Genomic DNA, 22,144 nt, shown 5'->3' on the forward strand with positions numbered 1-22,144 from the left:
CAACAAGACCGAAGCCGTCCATGCAGGACAGGGAGCGCAGTAATAAACGATAGACACAAAAAGAAGGGAGTTATCTCCACCCCCAGTGTCACCGTACCCGTAGCCCTTCCTTGTGCTTGTTCTTTCCCAATCCAATGAATGCAAGCCAAGACATCATCTAGTCTAGTCGTTTAGTTGTGACTTTGCATGCAATGTTACAGACGGCGTTTGTCCGAGAAAAAGAGTGGGTGATTATACCCCACATTCAAAAGTCAACCCCCCACCTTGGGCTTACTATGTATTGTCTCTCCAGACTTCCCCAACCTGGCTGGAGTGAGTGGAGGAGCCTTGAAGCTTTCTACCGTGCAGAGATATTTTTATTAAACTGTTCGGCCTACAGTACCAATACGAGACGATTAGTCTAGAACAATAACTAACCTTGTTCTGAAAATTTCATCTTGATTGCCCACAATAGTGTGTGAACTGAATATCATGCTGGTAGATCATTTATTTATATGTGGTAATTTGAAAGAAACTTCTTTCTATCTCTCGCCCTAACATGCTAGGTTGTACGAGTCCACATCGGTCCGCAATCCTCCGAATCGTATAGCTCCCAGCCGGCAATGCTAAAATTTTGCCAAGCAATTCAATACCACCTGTACTATGTACAATCAACCTCATCGCGACTTTAACATAAACCCATAAGTACAATAGAGGGACCGGTAATCCGCAGGCTAAACATTCCAATATCTTTTCCTGCCTTCATATCATGTTTGCAGTTAGTTCTAGCGATAAAGGCTTGCGGCACAAAAACCAGAAAATTTACTACGAAGCACAAGTAGGGGAAAAAAAACATTGTCCAACGCGCAGCCTCGGCTGACGTCATAAGCCGCATTGCAATCTGCCGTTCACCACCACAAGTGCGACGTCGAATCATTGCGGCGGGGGGCAACGTGCTTGATTTGCTCCACTCCAAAGGAAGGCCGGGGGAAAGGCTGGCTCCTCGTTCGTTAAGTTTGCATGACACCACCCAGGCAAGAGCCAAGTTCGCGTGGTGATCCGGGATCGTGACAAGTTTTGCCATGGAAGAAAGGTGAGATCGCATTCGGTGAGCGTTTCCTCGATGCCCAAGGCTGTGCAAAGTCTGAGGGTTTTCGATGGCATGTCTCCCACACAGAGTATTGCAGTCCCTAAACCTGACTTTACTCTGTATGGTTAGGGCCAACCTATCGCGTACTTAGCGTACCGACTCGACCATGGTCGCCTCACTACTCCGCATTCTTTTTTTCTGGTCGTATCACCCATCATCGAATGGCAACCCGTCTTTGTCCTCTCTCCTCGATCTCGATTTTTCACGGCGTGGAGTCCTCCTGCAGGAAAGTGCTGCGTACCATACAGTAAATATACTACGTTCCTGAGGTAGGGGTGGGGCTGTGGGGGCCGTCTGACACAGTATAGTACTTGGTACCTTGGTGTTGTGATGAGAAAACCCACTGTGATAGGTGAAAGAGGATACCAGGCCCCGGTCTTTTTTCGAGATTGATCTCGAGGGGCGGTGAATCTTTTCTACTTTGAGAGTGACTTTTCATCGACATGGACAAACTCGACCACAGCAAGTTCACCACAAACTCTACCAAGCATGGTGGTTGTTGTGTGTGACAAGTTGTATGGTCATAGGCACTTTGCGCAGTTTTACGAATCACGTATTGCCGTATAGATGAGGAAAACACGCGAATAGAAGGAAAGTAATAAAACAATATCTCAGCGCATTCCGACCCGTCGGGATTTTTGTCTCTTCTTGTTCTTGTTCAACCCCGGCGACGGTAATGGAAATGGGCATTCTTCGGCTCTTGGAACACACCCTCATTGGCTGTGACTCCAGGTGCGCCGGACCACACTGGCGGCTCAAAAACTGGGACATCGGTGCACACATCTCCGCCGAAAACCCCATGGGCTCCCAGTGCCGATAATCCGGGAAGGAGGGCGAGGAGTAACCGAGAAGGCAAGAAAAGAAAAATAATCTTACCACGGATAACAATTGGCGGAACTTGTCCCGTGGGAAAATTACTTACAGGGAATTCAATTGGCGACTCCAGAAAAAAAAAAAAAAGGAGCTTCTAGTTTCCTACCACACATGGGCATGCGGATGTGCACAAGGTGCCGTAGAAAAGAGGAGAAGTTTTGTTGATCAGCGCCGTCGATCCTGTCGATTCCAGAGCTGAAGGGTCCAAAAGGTCCCCCATAGCCCAGATTTTACTAGCAAAGACAAGCCAGACAAGTTTTGACAAGAAAAGACCCTTTTTTTTTTTTTTTTTTTTGCTTGCCTGCAGCCAAAGGCTGGGGGAGAAGCTTCCCGCTAAGCGAGCGAAGCAATCATGGTGGGAAACAAGCACAGCCAATCCTACAAGCAAAAAGCTCGAACCGAACAAGAGACGCAAATCACCTCTAATCCTGTTGTAGAAGTTTTTCTGGCGATCGATTGAAACTCAACCGGGCTAGAAAACAAGAAATCCAGCTTGCCACATGCATTAGGCATACACTATGTAGAACTTGATACCAATTTTGCTGACCTTTGATGCACAGTTTTTTTTTTTTTTTTTTTTTTTTTTTTTTCTTTCTCTTGTTTGCCGAGTGTAACTGTTTGAACTTTGTTCTTTGACGTTAATTCTGTCATTGTATTTCATTTCTATTCTTGCCTTCAACAAAACCTTGCAGGTATACAGGGATTGGGGGAAATCTCGGGCTCCAGTCATCAAAAGGATTCAGTACCTTGCGCAACACGCAGGACTTCAAACCAAATGCGCCCACCGAGCTGGACCGTTGGAAAATGCGCCAAAAAAAAAAGTCGGCCGCGAGCACACCATTTTTGCCTCGGTCAGCCATGTGGCATTTGGAGCGGGCTGTCGGCAGGAAGACGTCACTTGGCGCCATGCATACCAAGTGGTACGGATTATGGCTTTGTGGGGTCGCAACCTACTACTTACACCTACGAAGCACTACCCTTAGAACCGGGGGTGTCAGCAGTGCTATTGAATTGTCTTTTTTTCTTATTCGTTTCCCTCTTTGTAGAGGTCTCGTGCGCATGCATGATTGGCCTGCATTCCCACCTCGAATCCGTCGGTAGGTTCCCAAGCAAGTGATGATACAGTAAGACGAAACGAGATAGCGCTGCAGCTTTGCGTCCTGGCCAACTAGACCACGCGAGCTGCTTTCCTGGCCAGGTTAGCAACCAACTCTGGCATACAATATCATCGAGCGCATGTCATCCTTGGACTCTTGATAGCTGCAAGCATACATGTCCTTGCCTACATCTATATGTTTCTTGAGTGACCCTCATATAGATATATGGGTGTGCTCCATGGTGCTTTGGTTCGCCACTGCTAGCAAACTCAACGAGCAGTCAGTGTCGAGACTCGCCTAAATATGACGATCCAAGGTTGAAGTGAATAAAACACTGGCTATGCTTCAAAAACTTTCCATGATGACAAGATTAATCCTACAGTGGCGCAAACACTAGATGGTCATGGTCAACCATAAAGTCCGATCCCACCATGGCCCAGATATCCTCAAACTGTATGCCCTCAAACGGCTGCAGCAAGGGATCCAGTAGCGCTTGGTCTTGACGATGGTGATCATGAAGCTCGTTGTTGAACCCGCAATCGTAGCCGTTAGTTGTTTCAGCCGCCTCTCTACCTTCCGGCTGTGGCTGCTCCGTGTTACAGCTGTTCAAGCTGCTGCCCATGATGGTAGTGCCGCCCGGGTCGCTTTGCAACGTCGAAGCCGAGCAAGCAACAGCGGGCTGTTCTGTGGGTGGATCTTGGCGTGTTGTCGTGCTCGGTCGCCGGTTGCCGGCGGAGGGGGACTCGGGCAGCTGATCCAGCACGGTCTGCACACGCTCCCTCAACAACGAGCAGCCGCGGATGAACTCCTCGCTGTAGCCCCAAGATGCGTACACGTCCTCGGCGTACAGGGTCGCCGACCTCAGCAGCTCCAAATCTGCCCTCGCCAGCCGCCTTGTCGGCTGGCGGAGGATGCACAAGGCCAGGACGATGGCGCCGAGGAAAGGCGGGTTGGGCCCGAGGAGGGTCGAGTGGATACCGTGGTCGGCCAGATACATGGTCGTGGTGATGGCTTTGCGGGCGGCCTCGGCGCAGAGGTTGGAGCTGTTGAGGAGGCGTGCGGCCGAGGGGAGGCTGTCGCTGTACTTGGTGACTTCCTGTTCGAAGCTGCTCGGGGGGAAGACGAGTGCTGCGCGAAACAGGGCGATTTGTGCCTATTTTCATGGGGTATGATTTAGCATGAAAGCCACACCATGAGAAGAAGAAGAAAAAAAAAAGCGCGAGAAGGGCCTCGCCGCCTACGGAATCTAAAAAGAACCTACATGGCAGAACTGTTGCCAAAGAAATCCAGAGAGGTGTTGATGCAATGGATCATGGTGTCCTACAAAGAGCTCGCTGCCGCTGATGTTGGACAGTCTGAGATTATCTGGCAGCGACCGCTGCCAGTCGGCTAGCGCTTGGTCCAGACGAGCCGTCTCACTGAGGAGGTGCCACGAACCCACAGACTTTCGGCAGTATATGTGGTGGGATATCCTACCGATTATCTGCGCGAGGGCGACCCAGGCCGTGAAATGATCCTGATTGCCGCTAGTGCCACCATGTGTAGAATCGCCGTACGCACTGTTCCTGCTCGAGGAGCTGGTCTGGCGTAGGTCAGGGTCGTCCAAATCGCTGCTGATGACGGATGGGCGGCCGGATTCTAGCTGCATGAGCTTCTCAAGGGCAAAGCAGGACCACCACACCCGCCGTCGGAGTGACTTGATGTTGCTGACGTTGGTGTCCTGACCCTCCTGGGCTACGGGAAAGTCGGTGATGTATTGATGCAGACCGATGGAGTGCGCGGTCCGGATAGTGTGGCCAATGATGTGCCAGGATTGCCCATCGCGATTCTGACCGCGCAGGGCGAGCGCGATGAGAAACATTGCCTGCACGCTCTCCAAGTGCGGGTTCGCTATCAGGTGGGCGTACAGCCAATATGCGGCAGTCAGATATGTGGCGCCGGTCTTGGAGCTTCTGTTGTTGATCTCATCGGCACCGATGGCGATAATGGCATATGCAATGCAGAGCTTCGGTGCCTTTTTGGTAGTGGCATGTTCCCGTAACTTGACTCCAGGAACCTGCAGCTTCAGAGCTTGTGCTTTGTCGACGAAGTCCTGAACATAACTTTTATCGACCACGGGGAACATTGGCCACAGCCGGTCGAAGAAGGCGTCCACGTACTTCTGACATTCTTCTGGTGGTGGCAAGTCTGGCAGTGGTGACTCCAGCGGCAGTTCGAACTCCTCGCTGCGCTGCATGCCATGCCTGAACTGTGTACTGGCTGGATCCAGCCCCAGCCTGGCCAAGTAGAGGTCGACAAATCGGCAGAGACACTGAAGGCTGCTGCCGCCCATGAACTTGATCTTGTGAGGCGTGCCGTCAGTGTTGACAACCAGATCTGGGGAAGGACCATCAACGACCGGGGCAGTGTTGCCGTTTCTTCCGTCAGGCGGGCTGTCTACTGTGGCGTTGGCATGATATGCTCTTTGTAGCCAGGAGAAAGTGTTTGGCTTGGAGCCAGACTGCCCGGCAGACTGGGGAGTTTTGGTCTTGCGATTATAGGATACTGAACCTCGTGCGCCCCTAGCCCTGGCACCGGGTGCCGAGTGAGCAGCTACTGGATTGATAACATGCGGAACCGTTGCTGGCCGGCTTGTAGATTCGGCGGCGGTCCGAGGTGCAGTGAAGTCGGAAGCAGTACTTCTCAGGTTCCGGTCCGAGTCCGATTCCTGATCTGCAGTACCCTCAACCCCCGGGGCCGAGTTTCTGTCGGATTTTGACGGTGCTAGCTGCCTGACAGCCGGGGCGGGACCTCCGGGGTTCCGCAAGTCGGTTGTCTCGCATACCTCGTTCCGGGTTATGCAGTTGCGACACTTGGGCAGACCCGCGTCACAGCGTACCTTGCGAGCGCGGCAGCGGTTGCAGGCGACCGAGAGACGCAGTCGCTTGGCACTTCTTTGTTGATGGTGGTGGCTGTCGGCCATGCTGGCCACTGGGCTCGAGCCGTACCGAACCGAGTCTTGGTCGGTGGACATGATGGGGACAAATGATGGGATACAGACGGCCAGCAACGCACCGCAAATGAGAACCGTTCCATTTGCAACCTTCAGTGTGCAGGGAATGAGAACCTAGGAATGCAGGAGGATGTGCGGACATTATCCCGAACCGAGCCGACAGGGCAAAAGGCTGAAGGGAGAGTGCAGCGCTGGCATGTTTGTCTTCCCCGCAAATCTACGAGGCGAGAAGGGGTAAAAGATCGCGGGGAAAAGGGGTTCTAGGTCGCAGTAGATCTAGACCACACAATATTTGATGGAACAAAAATGGGGGTCCCATCATGAATTGTAGGGGTAAATGAAGGTGGGTAGTGGAGTTAGTTGACTTGGACTTGTGACTTGTGGTTGGTATCACTATTCACGGTAGATCACTTTTCAGTACCCACGCAAGCCCATCCATGTAATAAATCACAGCAGCCAACAATGCATTTTATTCATGGGAGACCATTTTGCAGTGAACAATAGATATCGTCAAATGTTCGGCAGATAGATATTGCGGCTAGACGTTATCCAGGTATCCAACGAACAACAGAGAATCCTTCCTCCAAGTTTGGGCCGGTTCTGTCGCTAGGTCCCCCCACATTGTTGCGGGATGTGGAGGAACATAGCGCTGGATAGATGGACAAGGCCTTGATTGAGCGAACCCCACCAAGCCGTAGTGTTTCCCAGCGGGTAGGTGCGCCCAAACAGTCAACTCCGCGCCTTTCGTCGGTTCGAATTTAGGCTTCGCAATAGTGTTGGCCAACTCGAGCTGAAGAAGAAAAGAAAGAGCCAGAAAAAAAGCAAGTCGACAAGAAACAAAGAAGAAAGGGAAACTCACCGGATGCCTCACCTCAGCCATAACTGACAGCTATCAGCTATTTCTTGGTGTTGCCATCCCCAACTTGCCGCCGCCCGGGCAATCCGCGCAATTTCATTCAATCCAACTTGTTTCAAGCGGATCAACATGTCCAAAATGACCAACAACCTAACGCCCGTCTACTTCTTCAGCCATGGATCCACCATGATGCTTGGCGAGGAATCTGAGTCGGCCGACTACTGGAAGAAGGCGGGCGACGATGCTCTAGCCAAGGGCATCAAGGGTGTCGTTATGATGGTAGCGTAGCCGGGGCTCTACTTGCTCATATCGTACTGTTTTTGCTGCCCGTCCCAAGACCACACGACTGACATGAGAACATGGCCAACAGGGCGCTCACTGGGATGCGATCGGGGATAGGCGCATCGACGTCGCCACCAACCCAAACCCAGGCAAGTCGCCAGTCGCCTACGTCCACCCGAGCAAGTACGTCGACTACAAGCTCAACCCGGACTTGGTCGGCTCCGAAAAGGCCATCTCCCTGCTGAAAGAGGCTGGCTTCGACGCGCGCCCGAATCCAGAGTTTGATTGGATCCACGACACTTACCTGATCCTGATCCGGATGTTCCCCAACGGCTGTCCGCCGACGACTCTGGTTTCCATGAACGGCCGCTACGACCCGCACGAGCACCTTGCCGTGGGCGCTGCGCTCCGCCCGCTCCGCGCACAGGGTTACCTCATCATCGGGTCCGGCGGTGCCGTCCACAACCTCTACAGGAACCACTGGATGCCCATGATCCGCTTCAGCGACAACTTTGCCCAGGAGCGGCCGCCGGAGCCTTGGGCGCTCGAGTTCCGCCAGGCCGTCGAGGACGTGCTCAGGAACAACAGCGGGCCCGCGCTGCGCCGCGCCGCCGCCCGTCTCATGAAGCACCCCCAGTTCAGAGACGCGCACGCCACCGACGATCACTTTATGCCCTTGCTTTTCGCGGCGGGTGCGGTGGGCGACGAGGAGGATGAAGGGGCCAATGGGCGACTGATGGCGGAGACATGGGAGTTGACCAATATGTGTAATAGTCAGTTCATGTTTGGGCATTGGCCCGAGGCTATCAAGGCGTAAGGGGGCAGGAGGGGCTGATTGTACGGGCGTTTGTACTATTAATTTTGGTTAATTCAATTTTCAGTTTCTGAGCGGCGGCCTGCAGACTCCCCTCATTGCTGCCAAGTTAATTATGTTTTGTTTATCAGTGCCGGCTGCCAACGCTGATATCCTTGCCACTGTTGTTGACCCGACAAAACTTTAGAGCAGTGGCAAATCTCTGGAGAGCATATGGATGGTGATCACAGGGACTGACCAATTGGTCGTCATAACGCTTGTCATCCCGGCCGAACCGAACCGACTTATACACGGGATGGGCGAACCGAATGGGGAAATTTTATCCTAGACCGACCCGGTTGTGTGTTCCTGACCCGGCAAGATGGGAACTGTTCCAAGGGGCGGTTACGGCTATTTATGTGTAGCTTGGTTTGGACTTGGGGTCTCGTCTACTACTCGACATGCACTAAATATCAGAGAGATACTTATCTTTCACAAGTACGTACAGACAAAGCACTATATCTACTTGACGGGACTACACACTACAGTGTACCCAATAGAACATTTCCATTGCAGCCCCACACCCAACACACGTCAACATGTCCACGACGACCACAGTCACCATACAGCCGGCCCTCAAGGTCGACGGCACAGACCCGACCTTTGGCGACTGGCGCGACGACCTGGTGCGCGACGGCTACGCAGTGATCAAGGGGGCGGTGCCGCGGGAGAACGCGCTCAAGTACGCAGACAAGATGCTTGGGCTGATCGAGTCGTTTGGTCTCGGGTACGACCGCAACGACCCCTCGACGGTGCACCCGGACAAGCTCCCCGTGATCAACGAGAAGGGCATGCTGCTCAACTACGGGGCGCCGCACGAGGACTTTGTGTGGGCGATCCGGTCGGAGCCGGGGGTGATCAAGGCGTTTGAGCAGGTCTACGCGACCGAGGACCTGCTGGTCAGCTTCGACGCCATCAACTACGGCTTCGCGAACCGCGAGAACCTCCCGGCCAACAAGCCCTGGCCGCACCAGGACCAGGACCCGGAGAAGCCCGGGTTCAGGTGCCTGCAGGGCCTGGTGAACCTGCACCCCAACGGGCCCGACGACGGCGGCCTGATCGTCTGCAAGGGCGGACACCTGATGAGCGAGAGGTTCCACGAGGCCATGAAGGACGAGGAGCGCATCCCGGCCTGGACCAAGGAGTGGTACGGCTTCACCGAGGCCGGGATGAAGTGGCTGGCCGACAACGGCGGCGAGTGGGTCAAGCCGTCGGCGGAGCCCGGCGACCTGCTGGTGTGGGACAGCCGCACGCCGCACTTCAACGTGCCGCCGAGCCGCGAGAGCGTGGACCGCCTGGCCGTCTACACGTGCTTCATGCCCGTCGCCCACGCCACGCAGGAGGACCTGCTCAGGAAGAAGGACGCCTTCGAGAGGAGGGTCGGCACCACGCACTGGCCCAACGCCAGGCACGTCGGCACCAACGAGGCCAAGAGGAACGGCCAGCCCGACAAGGTGCAGAGGAATAGGCCGCTGAACGAGCCGGTGCTCAGCGAGAGGGCGTTTAAGTTGACCGGCATTCCGTATATCAAGGCATGAGGGGGAGATTTTGCATGTTTTGGTTGTTGCCTGGACGTAACTGTACATAAATAACTATCTGTCCTAGTCTGATTCATAGTTTGCGTTTTTTTTTTTTTTGTTTTTTTTTTGTTCTATTTTACGTTTGTCTCTTTCATTGTGAGAATGCAAAACTGTTTGTCATAGATTACTTGCGAGTTTCTCATACTATACTGTTTCTTACTCACAGTCTTGATGACGAAATATATCTCACCTTCAACTTCTTCTCAGCGACGTTTCGTCTCTAATTTCAACTTCCTAGCATCAACCTCGAAAAGATTTGTTACAACTGGCTGCCGAGCATGAGAGACCGTAGTAAGCGAACACCCCACCTCCCGCTCCCAATATGGCAAGATTTGTCTATTATTGTGACATTTACTGAGGGGAAGTGGACCCATCGAATGCGGAGGGAATGGAGTCAGGTTGCATCATCTCCATTACCCCACAGCAACGATCTCTTCAGTCTCTCTGTCAATGTGTCAGGGGCTCCTGGAATTGGCCCGAACCGAGAGCTGAAATCGGAGTATCCGAATCAGGGAATTGCTTGATGCCCACATTTGATGAGAATGGCCCAAATATGCTTGCAGCTATGTTGCTACCGCATGTTGTACAATTTTTTATTTTATTATTTTATTTTATTTTATTTTTTTTCCTCTTCTTTCTCTATTTTGTAACACAACCTTACACAGTCGTCTCGACGTCCTTCTTCGCTCGTTACTGCTCCGCTTTGCTACACTATTACCTGCCAAGCTTTCAACAAGATGACCGCCGACGAACCCCTGAAAATCACCATTGTAGGCGGAGGAATAGGTGGTCTCGTCACTGTAAGATCAGCACCATAGAGTCCCGATTATCTTGTCATACGCAAATCGTTATCCTCACCAGCCTGCTCTACATGACAACGCGAGTTCATAATTGCGCCACTAACCTATTCACACCACTTCCCAAAAAAGGCCATCGCCCTCCGCGCTCCAGGCCGCCAGATCACCGTCCTCGAGCGCTCCCGCATGCTCCGCGAAGTCGGGGCGACCATCTCCCTGCAGCCCAACGCCTCGAGAATAATCGACAACTGGGGCCTGGCGTCGTTCCTGGAGGCCTGCAAACCGCTCTCGGACCGGGCCTTCATGATCCGCGACGCCACCGGCAAGCTGGTCAACTCCATGACCTTTGACCGGGCCAAGTTCGGCGCCGACCGCGTCATGTACCACCGGCAGGACTTGCACGGCGCGCTGCGCCGCGCCGCCGAGAGCACCGACCGGCCCGGCCCGCCCGCGCTCATCAGGACGGCGTGCAGGGTCGTGGGCTGCGATCTTGAACAGGGCACCGTGACGCTCGAGGACGGCGAAGTGGTGCACGCGGACGTCGTGGTGGGCGCGGACGGCATCAGGTCGGCGCTGAGGGACGTCGTGGTGGGCAGGAAGTGCGACGTCCACCCGACGGGCCTGACGGCGTACCGCATCCACCTGCCGCGGCCCATCGTCGAGACCGTGATCAGGGATCACGGCGCGCCGCCTGAGATTGGCGACCTCGAGCGGCCCGGCACGACCATGATGCTGGGCCACGAGCGGCGGGTGCTGTTCGGTCCTGCGAGGGGCGGGGAGCTGTACGGTGGCGTCTGCCTCGTCCCCGACGATCAGCTGCTCGAGGCCCTTCCCGGCGAGGCTTGGAACGGTGACGGGTCCAAGAAGGCGCTGCTCGAGTCGTTCAAGGACTTTCCGGACTGGTTCCTGGCCATGATCGAGCTGGCGGCGGACGAGGACATTGGCCTGTGGCAGCTGCGCGACATTGACCCGCTCGAGACGTGGAGCAAGGGCCGCGCGATTCTCATCGGGGACGCCGCGCACGCCATGCTGCCGACGCAAGGGCAGGGTGCTTCGCAGGCCGTCGAGGACGCCGAGGCCCTGCAGGCCTATCTGGCGGATCTGCAGGCCAGGCCAACCGGGGAGCAGGTAGGCGAGGCGCTGAGGAAGGTCTGGGAGGTCAGGCACCAGCGGGCAACCTTGATCCAGAACTTTAGCAGGTCGCACGGGAGGCAAAACACAGCGGCGGATGCGTCTGGAAAGGTCACGATGAATCCTGGCGAGTTTCTGCAGTTTAATTGCAACTATCTTGGGGCCAAGGACTGGGAGGTTAGGTTGAAGGAGAAGAAGACGGGGATGGAGGCTTTTATATAATTTGGTGGTTTTTGTTTAATTTAGCGGAATGATAGCACATGTTACGACGTTCGACTACCACAAAGATGGATGCGCAAAAGACAAATAAATGATAGACAGTCAGTCGGGATTCAGCATTGCCGCTCCAACTTTTTATGTTACAAAAGCCTCTACCAAATTGCCCTTCACTACTACGCAAGTGCTCTCGCAGGTAATATTTTGCCAATCACCTCCCCAAAACCAACTCCGCTTCCCTCACCACCAGCAACCGCCGTGATGCGCACAACGTCCCCGTCCTCGAGGTACGCTCTCTTCACGCCTGCCCCAAGTTCAAGCGGCACCCTGCCGCCCTCGGTAGCCTCGAGCAGACACCCGGCCTTGTCCCTCCCGGCGCCGCTCACCGTCCCCGTGGCCATCAAGTCGCCCGTCCGCAGCGGGGCGCCGGCGCTCACAATGTGCGACACCATCTGCCGCGGCGTCCAGTACAGGTCCTTGAGGCTCGACCTGCCCACGGTGGCAAAATCCCCCGCGCCGGCGGGCTGCACCGCAACCTCAAAGGCCACGTCGAAGGTGCCGCGCACGGGGTCGGCGAGGTGCGGCGCGACGGGACCGACGTGCTCGGGCCCCTGCGCCCGGAACGGGGACAAGGCGTCCGGCACCACCACCCACGCCGACACGCTGGTGCCCAGGTTCTTGCCGTTGCAGGGGCCGAGCGGCAGCATCTCGAGCCCCTGGATGTCGCGCGCCGACCAGTCGTTGAGCAGCACGAAGCCAAAGATGTGCCGGTCGACGGCCGCGACGCTGGCCGTGCGCTGGCCCATGGGCAGCGGCGTGCCGATGATGGCGGCGAACTCGACCTCGTAGTCCAGGGCCCGCGTCGGCGCGAAGATGACGGGCGGCTTGGCTGGCGGCTCGACCTGCGCCGTGCGGTCGGGGAAGTGCCCGAGCGGCCGCTCGATGGGCGTCCCGGACACGACGACGGAGCTGGCCCGCCCAGCGTAGGCGGTGGGGAAGTGGAAGAAGCCGGGCGGTGGGTTGTCGTTGTTGATGACGATTCGGCCGGCATTCTTGACATGTTCTAGGCTGCACGAAAAGTCTGTGATTTTTATTTTTTTTTATTATTTTTATTTTCGCAAGATTGTCTTGTCAGTCATGTGGCCTGTGATGCATGAGCAAGTCTCACACGCAACTAACTGATATTTCATCTCTCAACCCTTCCTGTCTCAACAACCCTGCGCGCTCGACATACCTGTAAAGTCGCTCACGTGAACTGGGAGATGCATAGTGACACCGCTGACGTCCTCCTTGCTCTCGCTAGAGACACTCCCCTCCCGCCAGGCTTTCTGTATGGCCTCGCGCACGGCGCTGTGGACGGTTTTGGGCAGGGCCGCCAAGGCATTGAGTGTTGAGTACTTGAAAACGCCATCGGGGAGGTCCGGCACACTGCTCAGCAGTCCCTGCTCATAGAGTTTGTGAAGAAAAATGACGTCGTTGTCGACCCGGGTGACGGGCTGGGGTGAGGGGAAGCGCGGCGACGACGCTATGCCAAAGGGTATATTGGCGACGGAAAAGTGATGCGCCCACCCGTCGCCTGTTGAATCTTGTGTTGCCATTGTTTTGCTGTCCGATAAGTTTGTTGTCCTAGTTGCTACTGCCGTAAACTTTAGGCACTCGAACGATGACGAGTGTGTTGGGGAAGAGCATGAAAATAACCTACACCCGGTGTTCACCTACTTGCAATATGAGATGGATGAATAATCGCTGTACAAACGCCTTGCTTGCCTCACTGTCTTGTCGAGGACTAGACTAGATCCGACACTCCGCACGGGACTAATTGATTGATGGGATTTTCAAGGTTCTGTGGTTTTGTTTTCACTGAGTTTTCCTTTCACTAATTAATTGGTCATATGTCTTGGAAACACTGACAACACTGCATGTAGGTTCTGCCTACATAGTCCATACAACATGAGTACATACATGCATACATACAAAAAAGTATAGGAAATGTTGACTCCGCCACCATGGCCTATGCCGAGCCGACTTGGACCACCGAATTGCGCATGCAGGCATAACCACAGAAAGTTTGACAACTGGGGAGAGCGGTCCAAAGCGTCCACGTCTTTCCCCGCTCCAATTTTACTTTTACGGGCGGAAGCACGCAATGAATGGGGAGAATGATCCTCCCCCTCCACATCCCGAAGCATCTTCGGTTGATCACGCCCACCCCTCCCATCTTATACCGAACGCATTGATTGACGATAGCACCGATACCCCGAAACCGGGCACTCGTATCCAAAACTGCAAAACATGGGACAGCGTAGGGTATGACACCCCGCTCCATCGGTAAGCGGCATGTGTCTTTGATCGGAAGGGGAGGATCTGGCATGACACAGCAGCCGCGGCGGGCATCGGACAAGTGCGGAGATAGGGCCCATACGTGCGTAGTGTCACAGCGGCAGGGAGATGGGCGGAGCGGTTCACATCAAGACATCTTCATTTTTCTCCTATCAAGATTATCACTAGGCTGTTGGTTTTCTTTGCGGTTGTTCATCGAGACAGTTTACCACAATCTGAACTCTATAGCCAAGAAACAGAGCAAGGAAACCTCACATTCTCCTGTTGCTCTGCAAAACAATAAAGCTGTCAAGCAACTTTTGCAACACGCAACTCGTCTCTTCTTTGCTTCTCCACCTCTCAAAAAGACAAAAAAAAAAAAAAAAATGGCTCTCGAAGGCACCCTCCGCCACCCGGACCGGTACATCACGACCCACGACGAAACAACCGGCAAGGCCATAATCGACACCTCCATCCCAGCCAAGGCGCCCTTTTATCGGCTGGGCGACGGCAAGGTCAAGACCGGGGTCGAGTTCGCGCAGTGCTTCACCACGTCGGCCTTCCCGGCCCAGCTGGCAGAGGGCGCGGACCTGGCCTCGTACAGCAACTTCCTCTCGTCTCCGCCGGGGCTCGTGGTCAACAACGGCACGGTGCTGCGCTACGTCGACATGGAGCCGGGCCACGTGAGCCCCATGCACCGGACGCTGAGCCTGGACTACGGCATCGTCATCGAGGGCGAGGTCGAGCTGCAGCTCGACTCGGGGGAGACCAGGTCCATGAAGAGGGGGGACGTCTGCGTCCAGAGGGCGACCATGCATGGTTGGCGCAACCTGAGCAGCACTGAGTGGGCTAGGATGTTGTTCATCCTGCAGCCGGTCCAGCCGTTTGAGGTTTGTGGGAAGATGCTGGAGGAGGATTTGGGGACCATGAAGGGAGTCAAGAAGTCCGAGTAGGAGCAATCTTGAGCTGGTTATTGTTACTGCTGTTAGCCATTTGGATATCTACCTATGCATGACTTGTCGATACATGGCGGGCGGCACAGTGATTCAAAGCTGGAATAAATGATGTATTTCTTTCTGTCGTTTCCCATTTGCAGGTTCTGATGTTTGATTGACGCAGTAAATCCAATATAATAAATGATACAGCAAGTTTAATCCTGATATCTTTGCTCCTGGTTATATCTCGCCGCCCAAAGGATATCTAAAGATACCTGGGTTAAACCTTCCCACTGTTGCGTTCCAGACTTTGGCCGCCGTCTAGAATTTTTGCCGCAACAAAACGTCAGCAAAAACTACTTCACAAGACTGTTGCTGCCCGCTGATTGCGACTGCTAAACTCACAGAGTTGACGAAAAGTCCACCAAACATGACGGTGATAAAGACGCGCTCGCCAGCATCCACGTAGACGGCACGCTGGCTCTGATCCAGCTCCCTGTTTATCGGCCGGTGTGCAGGCACACGACGATATTGCGCGCCATAGCCTGGTGGGTTGCTGCTGTTGCTGCCACCCGTCGTCGCGGTCTGCTGCCCTTCCTCCTTGGTGTCGGTGGGAGTGCTGTCGGAATGGTGCAGGCTGTAGTCGACGAGCACCTCCGATACGCTGGCGGGCGTGATAGTGGTCGTCGTTGTGGTGGAGGCCATTGCGACTGGGTGTGTCGTGCGTTGGCAGCGGGTGGTCGTAAAGAAGTGGTTTTGCCTTTGGACGCCGTTGTCTTGTTTGAAGCGGCGCTTTCCAGAATTGCAATCAATGAGGCGGCATCTTTGTCGACCTAAACCCAAGCGCCCTGCACGGTACGTACCTTTACCTAGCTCCAGGTACGGTACTTGGGGGATCAGGGGGTGGGGCAGCCCCGGACTCTACTATTAGAAAACCAACGTTGTAGACCCATTTATTTTGACAATTCGAGAAGGTCCGACGATTATGTGGAGCCGAAAATGTGATGTCCCCTACCAGATGGTACATTCCCCCACCATTTTAATGTCCACTGCCACCTGGAGGTTGCCCTGTCCTCAGCCGTTCGGCCTACTCGTATCCCAACGCCGAGTGAGCGAACCTTGAGAGGGAAAAGGTGTTTCATTAAAAAGAAACAAAAAAGAAAGATAAGAATATTTGCAATTTTTTGCTAGCCCCAAAACCGATATTCGGCTGCATCAGTTTTAGTTTGAGGCGTTCATTCTCTGGGCGATATACGTGCAATGTTATTGCGCAGGCAAGGCAGGTAACAAGTTGCTTCTGAAATCGACAAATTTCCGCTCACGATATCAGGCCACTTTGCTGGTCAAGTGTCAATTTGTCTTGTCCCAATCTCTTTCAATCATTCGTACTTCATACCACATACCCAGGCCCCTCCATCCCACAATGTCCAACCAAACCCCCAGCCGGACAAAGGCGAACCCGCCGCACCTGTCCCGCATCCACGCCGCCGCCGTCGACGGTCGCGTCCGCAACCCCATCTTCCGCCGGACCCAGCTGAAGCGTCTGCACGACGCTGTCGCCTCCAGCAGCGACGCCCTCGAGCGCGCAATCCTCGCCGACGCCCTCGTGCCGTCCTGCATCACCCCGGCCGACGCCCGGCTGGAGCTGTGTCTGACCCTGCGCGCCGTGCGCCAGCTCGCCGCCGACCTCGACGTCAACGCCGCCTTCGCAGAGGAGTACAGCGTCGCCAGCTCCAAGGATGCAGCAGAGGCCAGGCGGCCGGTCGGCATCGTGGTCGTGACGCCCGCCACGCACACGCCCGTTTACAGCGCCGTGGCAGCAGTGGCGGCGGCGGTTGCCGGCGGGAATTGTGTGATATTGCAGGTTGGTACAAGTCCTGAATCGTGTCTTGCCTTTCCCCGCCAGCCGTGACGTTTGTTGGTAAAACTTGAAACATGTGCTAACATGGGATGACATCTCCCCTCCAGCTTGACAATACTCTCCAAGAGGTCCCCTCGACCCTACGCAAGGCCCTCCAAAATGCTGTCGATCACGACGCCATTGGCTTCGTTACTTCAGATGAAATCTCCAACGCATCATTTTCCGAGACGGAAGTAATCCACTATGTCCAACAAAGCCACCAACGACGACCAGAGTCGGCCACACCCACGGAACAGGCCACTTCCTCCACACAGCTACTCCTCTGCCCAAATACAGGCCGCACCATCGCCATCGTCGAGCGCGATGCGGACGTGGACGCCGCCGCCTCGGCCCTTGTAGGCGCCCGGTTCGCCCTGGGAGGCACATCCCCCTACGCCACGGATGTCGTGCTGGTGAACGAGTGGGTAGAGAAGGACTTCCTGCAGGCCGTCCTCCGCCACACGGCCACGGTCGTCTCGGGCCGGGCCGCTACTTCCTCCTCCGCCCTCAACGGCGGCAAGACGACGACGCGCAGCAGCGCCGGCGATCCGAACCTACTGGACAGGATCAAGGAAGAAGGCAAGGCCCGCGTCGTCAGCACAGGCGACCTCGGCACCGTGCTGACGGTCGAGGCGCCCGACTCGTTCCTCCTGTCGTCCTCCGGCCCCAAGGTCTCCCAGCCGCTGCTGGCTATCCGTGCCGTGACGAGCATGGACGACGCCATCGACGTCGCGGGCCGGGACCTGCTGGCAGCCTACGTCTTCACCAAGAACCCGGCCAACGCAAAGTACGTGACGCAGTTCCTCGACTCGGCCGCCGCCTACGTCAACCACGTGCCTCCGCGCCTGCTCGTAGGCCCCGCCGCAGTCCGCGGCCACCCCGTCAACCCTGACAGCGCCGCCCCGTCTCCCGACATGTTTACCGTGCCGAGGCCCGTCTACGTCGGGAAGCGCGGTCGGGATGCTGGCGGGGACAAGGTCCTGAGCAAGGTCGTCGGGGGTGGTGACGCCAGCGCGGCGGTCATGGCCGAGATGGCGAGGGACCTGGGCAGGGAGCTGCCCGCCCTCCCGAGGCCGCTCAAGCAGGTCGGCATCAACTTCTTTGAGCAGGGCATCTTGACCGGCGCTGTTCTGTTCTTTGGAACCATCTTGACAGGGGTCGGGTTCGCAGGCTACCATGGATATCGGTTATTCAAGTCACGATAAAAACCCAGTGAAAAGCTGAAAAGAAATGGCTTTTGTCGTGAAGGACCGTGAGGCCTGTACTATACAATGTTAAAGGTTACAGAAGCTGCTATCTACATACTCTAATGAGCAAAAGAAAGAAAAAGAGAAAAAAAAAGAAAAAAAAATCATACAATCATTTAAATCATTCAAATCATGCAGGCCCAAACGCCACAATCCTACACTCCGGACCCAGTCCCTCCAAGATCTGTCAAAAGCTGGATGATGCTGTCGATCAGAATAGGTCTTCGCCCATCCTCATACTTGGACCTGAGAACCTGGGACACAGCCTCCAAAACCATCGGTGAATCAGACAAGAGGGCAGTCACGGTCTGTTGAGGCTGGTTTTGCTTTGCCTGAACACCGTCTGTATAATTCGACGATGGTTGTTGAGCAGAAGCACCACCATCATACAAGCGCACCGCCGGGGACCCACGATCGAGGTGCACAAATCGCTCAATCGCCTCGCGGTCCTCGCCATCCAGAAACACCGGAGTCGCATCCCGAGGCGTATCGACACCGGCCTCGCGCAGCAGTGCCCCATAGACCAGCAGGACCTGCGCCGAGTGGTACAGCGCCGTAGCGCTCAACCCAGACATGTCGGTCTTGCTGACCCTTCTCGCCGCCCGGACGACCTGGCCTGCGTGCGCGACTGCTCGCCGGGCGGAAGGGGTGCACACCCACTGGCGCAGGGCAGGGTGCACCCGACGCGCCTCCTCGGGTCCGTCAAGGCCCGCAAAAAATTGCACGTCCGCCAGGGGCACGTCCAGGCTTAGGCGGACGACTTCTAACCGCAGGGTGACCTCAGGCGTAGAATGGTCTTGGCCGAGGGCGAAACGGTCCAGCATACTGTGAAGCTCGTCGTAGCGGGACGTCATGAAGAAGCTGGTTCGTAGGTGCGTCTGGCCGGCAGGGGGCAGGGAGTGGTTGATTGTGTTGAAGCTTGGCCGCTGTAGAGCCTTCAGCTGATTATACTCCCAGCTCAGCCGCCAAGCGCCAGCCAGGAAGGCGAGCTTGGCGAGACGGTGGTCAACAGACGCGCGAACAGACACAACCGAATCGACGGTGTTGAAGTCGGCTAGATAATCCACTATGCTTGGCTTTACTACGAACTGCGGTGACTGGTCGTTGCGACTGTTTGGGTCACTGCCCACGAGCTGATGCAGCTGAGCTCGCCGCCACTCCTCAGCCCCGCCGGCACGCCATGTACTCGGGTGGTCAGGTATCGGGGCGTGGAACTCGGCGTACGACAAAAGAGGTGGGACAAGGAGTGCAATGCTGTTGTCGGCGTCATGCAGCCATAATTGAAAGACGAGCCGCTTCCAGGATTCCAGCTCCACCCAGCGCTTCCACTCCTCATCCAAGTTTTCCGTCGCTTGGAGGACCTGGAGGTTCAAGGGTGGATAGCGGGACCGCTGAAGGTTTCCAGCCCGACGTATGATGGTAAGAAGCGGCTGCAAGAACGATTCGGCAATCTCCATCTTCCGTGAGTCGCCGGACCACAAGCCAATGCGAAGGTTGATCATGAACGCCTGGGCAAGTTCGAGGTCGCGGGTTGCGCGGTTGTCGGATTCCCACTAGGATCTCCATGTCAGCATTCTGGGCAATCTGAGTTCTGAATTTCAAGATGCACGACCAGGTCTTTGGTTAGCTTACACTCCTGGGAATAGCCACTCTCACGCACTCCTGAATCGCAAACCCCAGCTTGACAAATGTCGGGTCGAGCGTCATGACGGCGCCATGAGCTATTATGGCTGCCAGCAGCTCAGGCCTCGCGGTATTGGGACTGAAGGAAGCCAAGTGAATAAAGGATCCTGGCATCGATATTGTTGATGTGAGATAAAACTGAATTAGAATATTGAGGAGCTCCGTTGACGGGAACGACGACACTGCCTTGGCGCGGTTGGTGGGACGGCAGTTCTCCACGATCATGCATAATATCTTGTCCCTTGTACTCGTTCTTAATGGCTCGGCAGTGCCAAGCCCTTGTTGGAAGTCGATTCGTGACTCGGGCGAAGTCCCTAGATGTTCTGCGGGCAGGGAAAGATTTTGTTCTTCGTTGCCGCCATGGTCATTCTTGTTGGGCACAAAACGCCACCTCGACCGCTGACTCCAAGTGGCCGCAGTCGTGGGAGCCGAAGACTCGTTGATGGCGATGCCCGACACGGAGCCTACAGTGTCCTGTCTAGTTGTCGTCGGGCTGGTAATGGTGTTGGGACTCTCCTGCTGGAAATAGAGATTAAAAGGAATATTGGTATTGTAAGACTCGAGGAACCCGAGATCGACGTCGTTGAGGTCAAAGTCGGCATTAAGAAAGGCGTATGCTGGTAGGCGGCGTGGCGAGTGTGCGAAATCCGTCATGAGAGAATCGTGATGGTGGTGGCCGAATACCTGAAAGGCGTCTAGTCCGCCTTCAGGAGGGGCAACGGCGATATGCGGCATAGGTTCTATGTGGTCGGTCATGTTTGGCGGCAATAGTGCAGGTACCGAATTATGAGGCGGCGGTCTTGAGTAGCCGACATCAACCGCCGGTATGGAGTCGGGTGCCGGAGGTCTAGAGAATCCGGAGTCCATTGCCATCAAATGCGGGGCAGTCGGGTTTGCCGAGCCAGGACCTGCGTTCTCTGTTGAGGCAGAATCTGCCATAAGCGAGCCGCGTCCAGATTCGGCATCAGCCGTGGGCGATTGTACATCTTCATCGTCTCGCAAATCCCCTTCCCCGTCTTGATTCCCGTCATCGGCCTGCGAGTTGCCTTGCCCCAATGGTAATTGGTGTTTCGGCTGATTGTGCTGCTGCGGCCAGACGCATTCGAGACCATCCTTGACGCAACGGCTGCATGGTTTGCTATCTGAGCACCTCAAGTGATTCTGTGAGCAGTTCCGACACGCCTGCGAGACCCTCCTCTCCAGGTGCTGGCCCCGGGCAATGCGTCCGCCGCGTCCTCCTTTGCCCGAGGCATTTTCTGGGTTATGGGCAGCCACATGCCTACGCAGCAAATCGATGCGTCCAAAGGACTTTCCGCAGTGCTGACAAGTATAAGGTTTGTGTTGGGTATGTGAACGGATGTGGCGGGTCAGGTGGTCCGCCCGGGAGTAGCTTCGGGCACAGATGCCACACTGGAACATGTTCGACGGAGCCGCACTAGAGGCCCCGGCAGACTGCGGTGGCACCATGCTGCATCTGTGTTTCGGTTGGCGCGCCTGGCGAAAAACGTGTGCAGCGGCTCAGTTGTTTGATTGATGGAGGCGATGTGGAGGGCAAATAGAGATAGGAGAATTTGTGAGCGTAATCCAGGCTTCGGATAATGTGGAGGGAAGCATGGGAAAAATAGACCCTGAAGCTGAGATGGATGGCTGGAGTTTGGTGGGCCTGTTTGCGGGGTAAGGGGGGAACCTACCCGTAATAAAACCTAATTACAACCCAGGAAGGACCCGGGATGTGGGGTGAATGAACAAAAGTATGGGGGGTTCGGGACCTTTGCAGCAATGCAGTACCTTGATTGATCCCCGCTCATGGACGGCCCACAATACAGTACAGTCAGTCAGTCAGTCAGCCAGCTTGCTACCTACCAAGCTACCTACCTTGCCAAAGCTAACCTACCTTGCCAAGCTTGCCTGCCATATGTACCTCTAGTGCATCAAGTCCGTTTCGGTTTAGCAGATAGGCACAAGATTTATCCGATGGCTGCCCCGACGCGGTTCGGCGTTCGCGCCTCGCGGTTGGTGGGAGAGACTTGCTCGGCACATGGTGGGGTTGATTTTTGACGTGAACCTGCATGTCCTCAATGTTTACATTGCGATTCCGGCTACGATTCCGGGGCTTTAGCCTCATACCAAGTTGAATCACACTGGTTCTGGGTTGTCAGCTTCTCTGTTGACATTGTAAAAATACGAGATCTCGGAGGTTGGACTTTCCAAGGCGCGCGCACGCAGCAGGGCCACTAGGCAAAGGAAGACACTA

The 22,144-nt window shown here is 55.3% G+C and overlaps 9 protein-coding genes across 9 annotated transcripts; 5 read left to right on the forward strand and 4 right to left on the reverse strand.

Moving 5' to 3' along the window:
• Positions 1 to 3,475: 3,475 nt before the first annotated feature.
• PpBr36_05013 (uncharacterized protein) lies at positions 3,476 to 6,112 on the reverse strand (the record flags this gene model as incomplete). The annotated part of the gene is made up of 2 exons (XM_029892171.1): positions 3,476 to 4,252; positions 4,361 to 6,112. 2 exons carry the CDS (start codon positions 6,110 to 6,112, stop codon positions 3,476 to 3,478), a joined length of 2,529 nt encoding a protein of 842 aa, XP_029749740.1.
• Positions 6,113 to 7,076: 964 nt separating this feature from the next.
• On the forward strand, positions 7,077 to 8,046 carry PpBr36_05014 (uncharacterized protein; the record flags this gene model as incomplete). Its single annotated transcript, XM_029892172.1, has 2 exons — positions 7,077 to 7,226; positions 7,318 to 8,046. The coding sequence occupies 2 exons, from the start codon at positions 7,077 to 7,079 to the stop codon at positions 8,044 to 8,046; spliced, it is 879 nt and encodes a 292-aa protein (XP_029749745.1).
• A 575-nt stretch (positions 8,047 to 8,621) lies between these two features.
• PpBr36_05015 (uncharacterized protein) lies at positions 8,622 to 9,620 on the forward strand (the record flags this gene model as incomplete). The annotated part of the gene is made up of 1 exon (XM_029892173.1): positions 8,622 to 9,620. The coding sequence occupies one exon, from the start codon at positions 8,622 to 8,624 to the stop codon at positions 9,618 to 9,620; it is 999 nt and encodes a 332-aa protein (XP_029749746.1).
• A 779-nt stretch (positions 9,621 to 10,399) lies between these two features.
• Positions 10,400 to 11,812, forward strand: PpBr36_05016 (uncharacterized protein; the record flags this gene model as incomplete). Its single annotated transcript, XM_029892174.1, has 2 exons — positions 10,400 to 10,462; positions 10,592 to 11,812. 2 exons carry the CDS (start codon positions 10,400 to 10,402, stop codon positions 11,810 to 11,812), a joined length of 1,284 nt encoding a protein of 427 aa, XP_029749743.1.
• PpBr36_05017 (uncharacterized protein) lies at positions 10,571 to 13,404 on the reverse strand (the record flags this gene model as incomplete). Its single annotated transcript, XM_029892175.1, has 3 exons — positions 10,571 to 11,649; positions 12,051 to 12,887; positions 13,041 to 13,404. 3 exons carry the CDS (start codon positions 13,402 to 13,404, stop codon positions 10,571 to 10,573), a joined length of 2,280 nt encoding a protein of 759 aa, XP_029749744.1.
• Positions 13,405 to 14,511: 1,107 nt separating this feature from the next.
• Positions 14,512 to 15,078, forward strand: PpBr36_05018 (uncharacterized protein; the record flags this gene model as incomplete). Its single annotated transcript, XM_029892176.1, has 1 exon — positions 14,512 to 15,078. One exon carries the CDS (start codon positions 14,512 to 14,514, stop codon positions 15,076 to 15,078), a length of 567 nt encoding a protein of 188 aa, XP_029749737.1.
• A 222-nt stretch (positions 15,079 to 15,300) lies between these two features.
• PpBr36_05019 (uncharacterized protein) lies at positions 15,301 to 15,765 on the reverse strand (the record flags this gene model as incomplete). The annotated part of the gene is made up of 2 exons (XM_029892177.1): positions 15,301 to 15,381; positions 15,466 to 15,765. The coding sequence occupies 2 exons, from the start codon at positions 15,763 to 15,765 to the stop codon at positions 15,301 to 15,303; spliced, it is 381 nt and encodes a 126-aa protein (XP_029749738.1).
• A 718-nt stretch (positions 15,766 to 16,483) lies between these two features.
• Positions 16,484 to 18,165, forward strand: PpBr36_05020 (uncharacterized protein; the record flags this gene model as incomplete). The annotated part of the gene is made up of 2 exons (XM_029892178.1): positions 16,484 to 16,924; positions 17,029 to 18,165. The coding sequence occupies 2 exons, from the start codon at positions 16,484 to 16,486 to the stop codon at positions 18,163 to 18,165; spliced, it is 1,578 nt and encodes a 525-aa protein (XP_029750527.1).
• Positions 18,166 to 18,362: 197 nt separating this feature from the next.
• On the reverse strand, positions 18,363 to 21,384 carry PpBr36_05021 (uncharacterized protein; the record flags this gene model as incomplete). Its single annotated transcript, XM_029892179.1, has 2 exons — positions 18,363 to 19,760; positions 19,840 to 21,384. Coding segments are annotated over 2 exons (2,943 nt in total), but the record flags the coding sequence as incomplete, so codon positions are not given.
• Between the last annotated feature and the right edge of the window lie 760 nt (positions 21,385 to 22,144).

This window comes from Pyricularia pennisetigena, chromosome 6, assembly GCF_004337985.1.
Source record: "Pyricularia pennisetigena strain Br36 chromosome 6, whole genome shotgun sequence".
Classification (NCBI taxonomy): domain Eukaryota; kingdom Fungi; phylum Ascomycota; class Sordariomycetes; order Magnaporthales; family Pyriculariaceae; genus Pyricularia; species Pyricularia pennisetigena.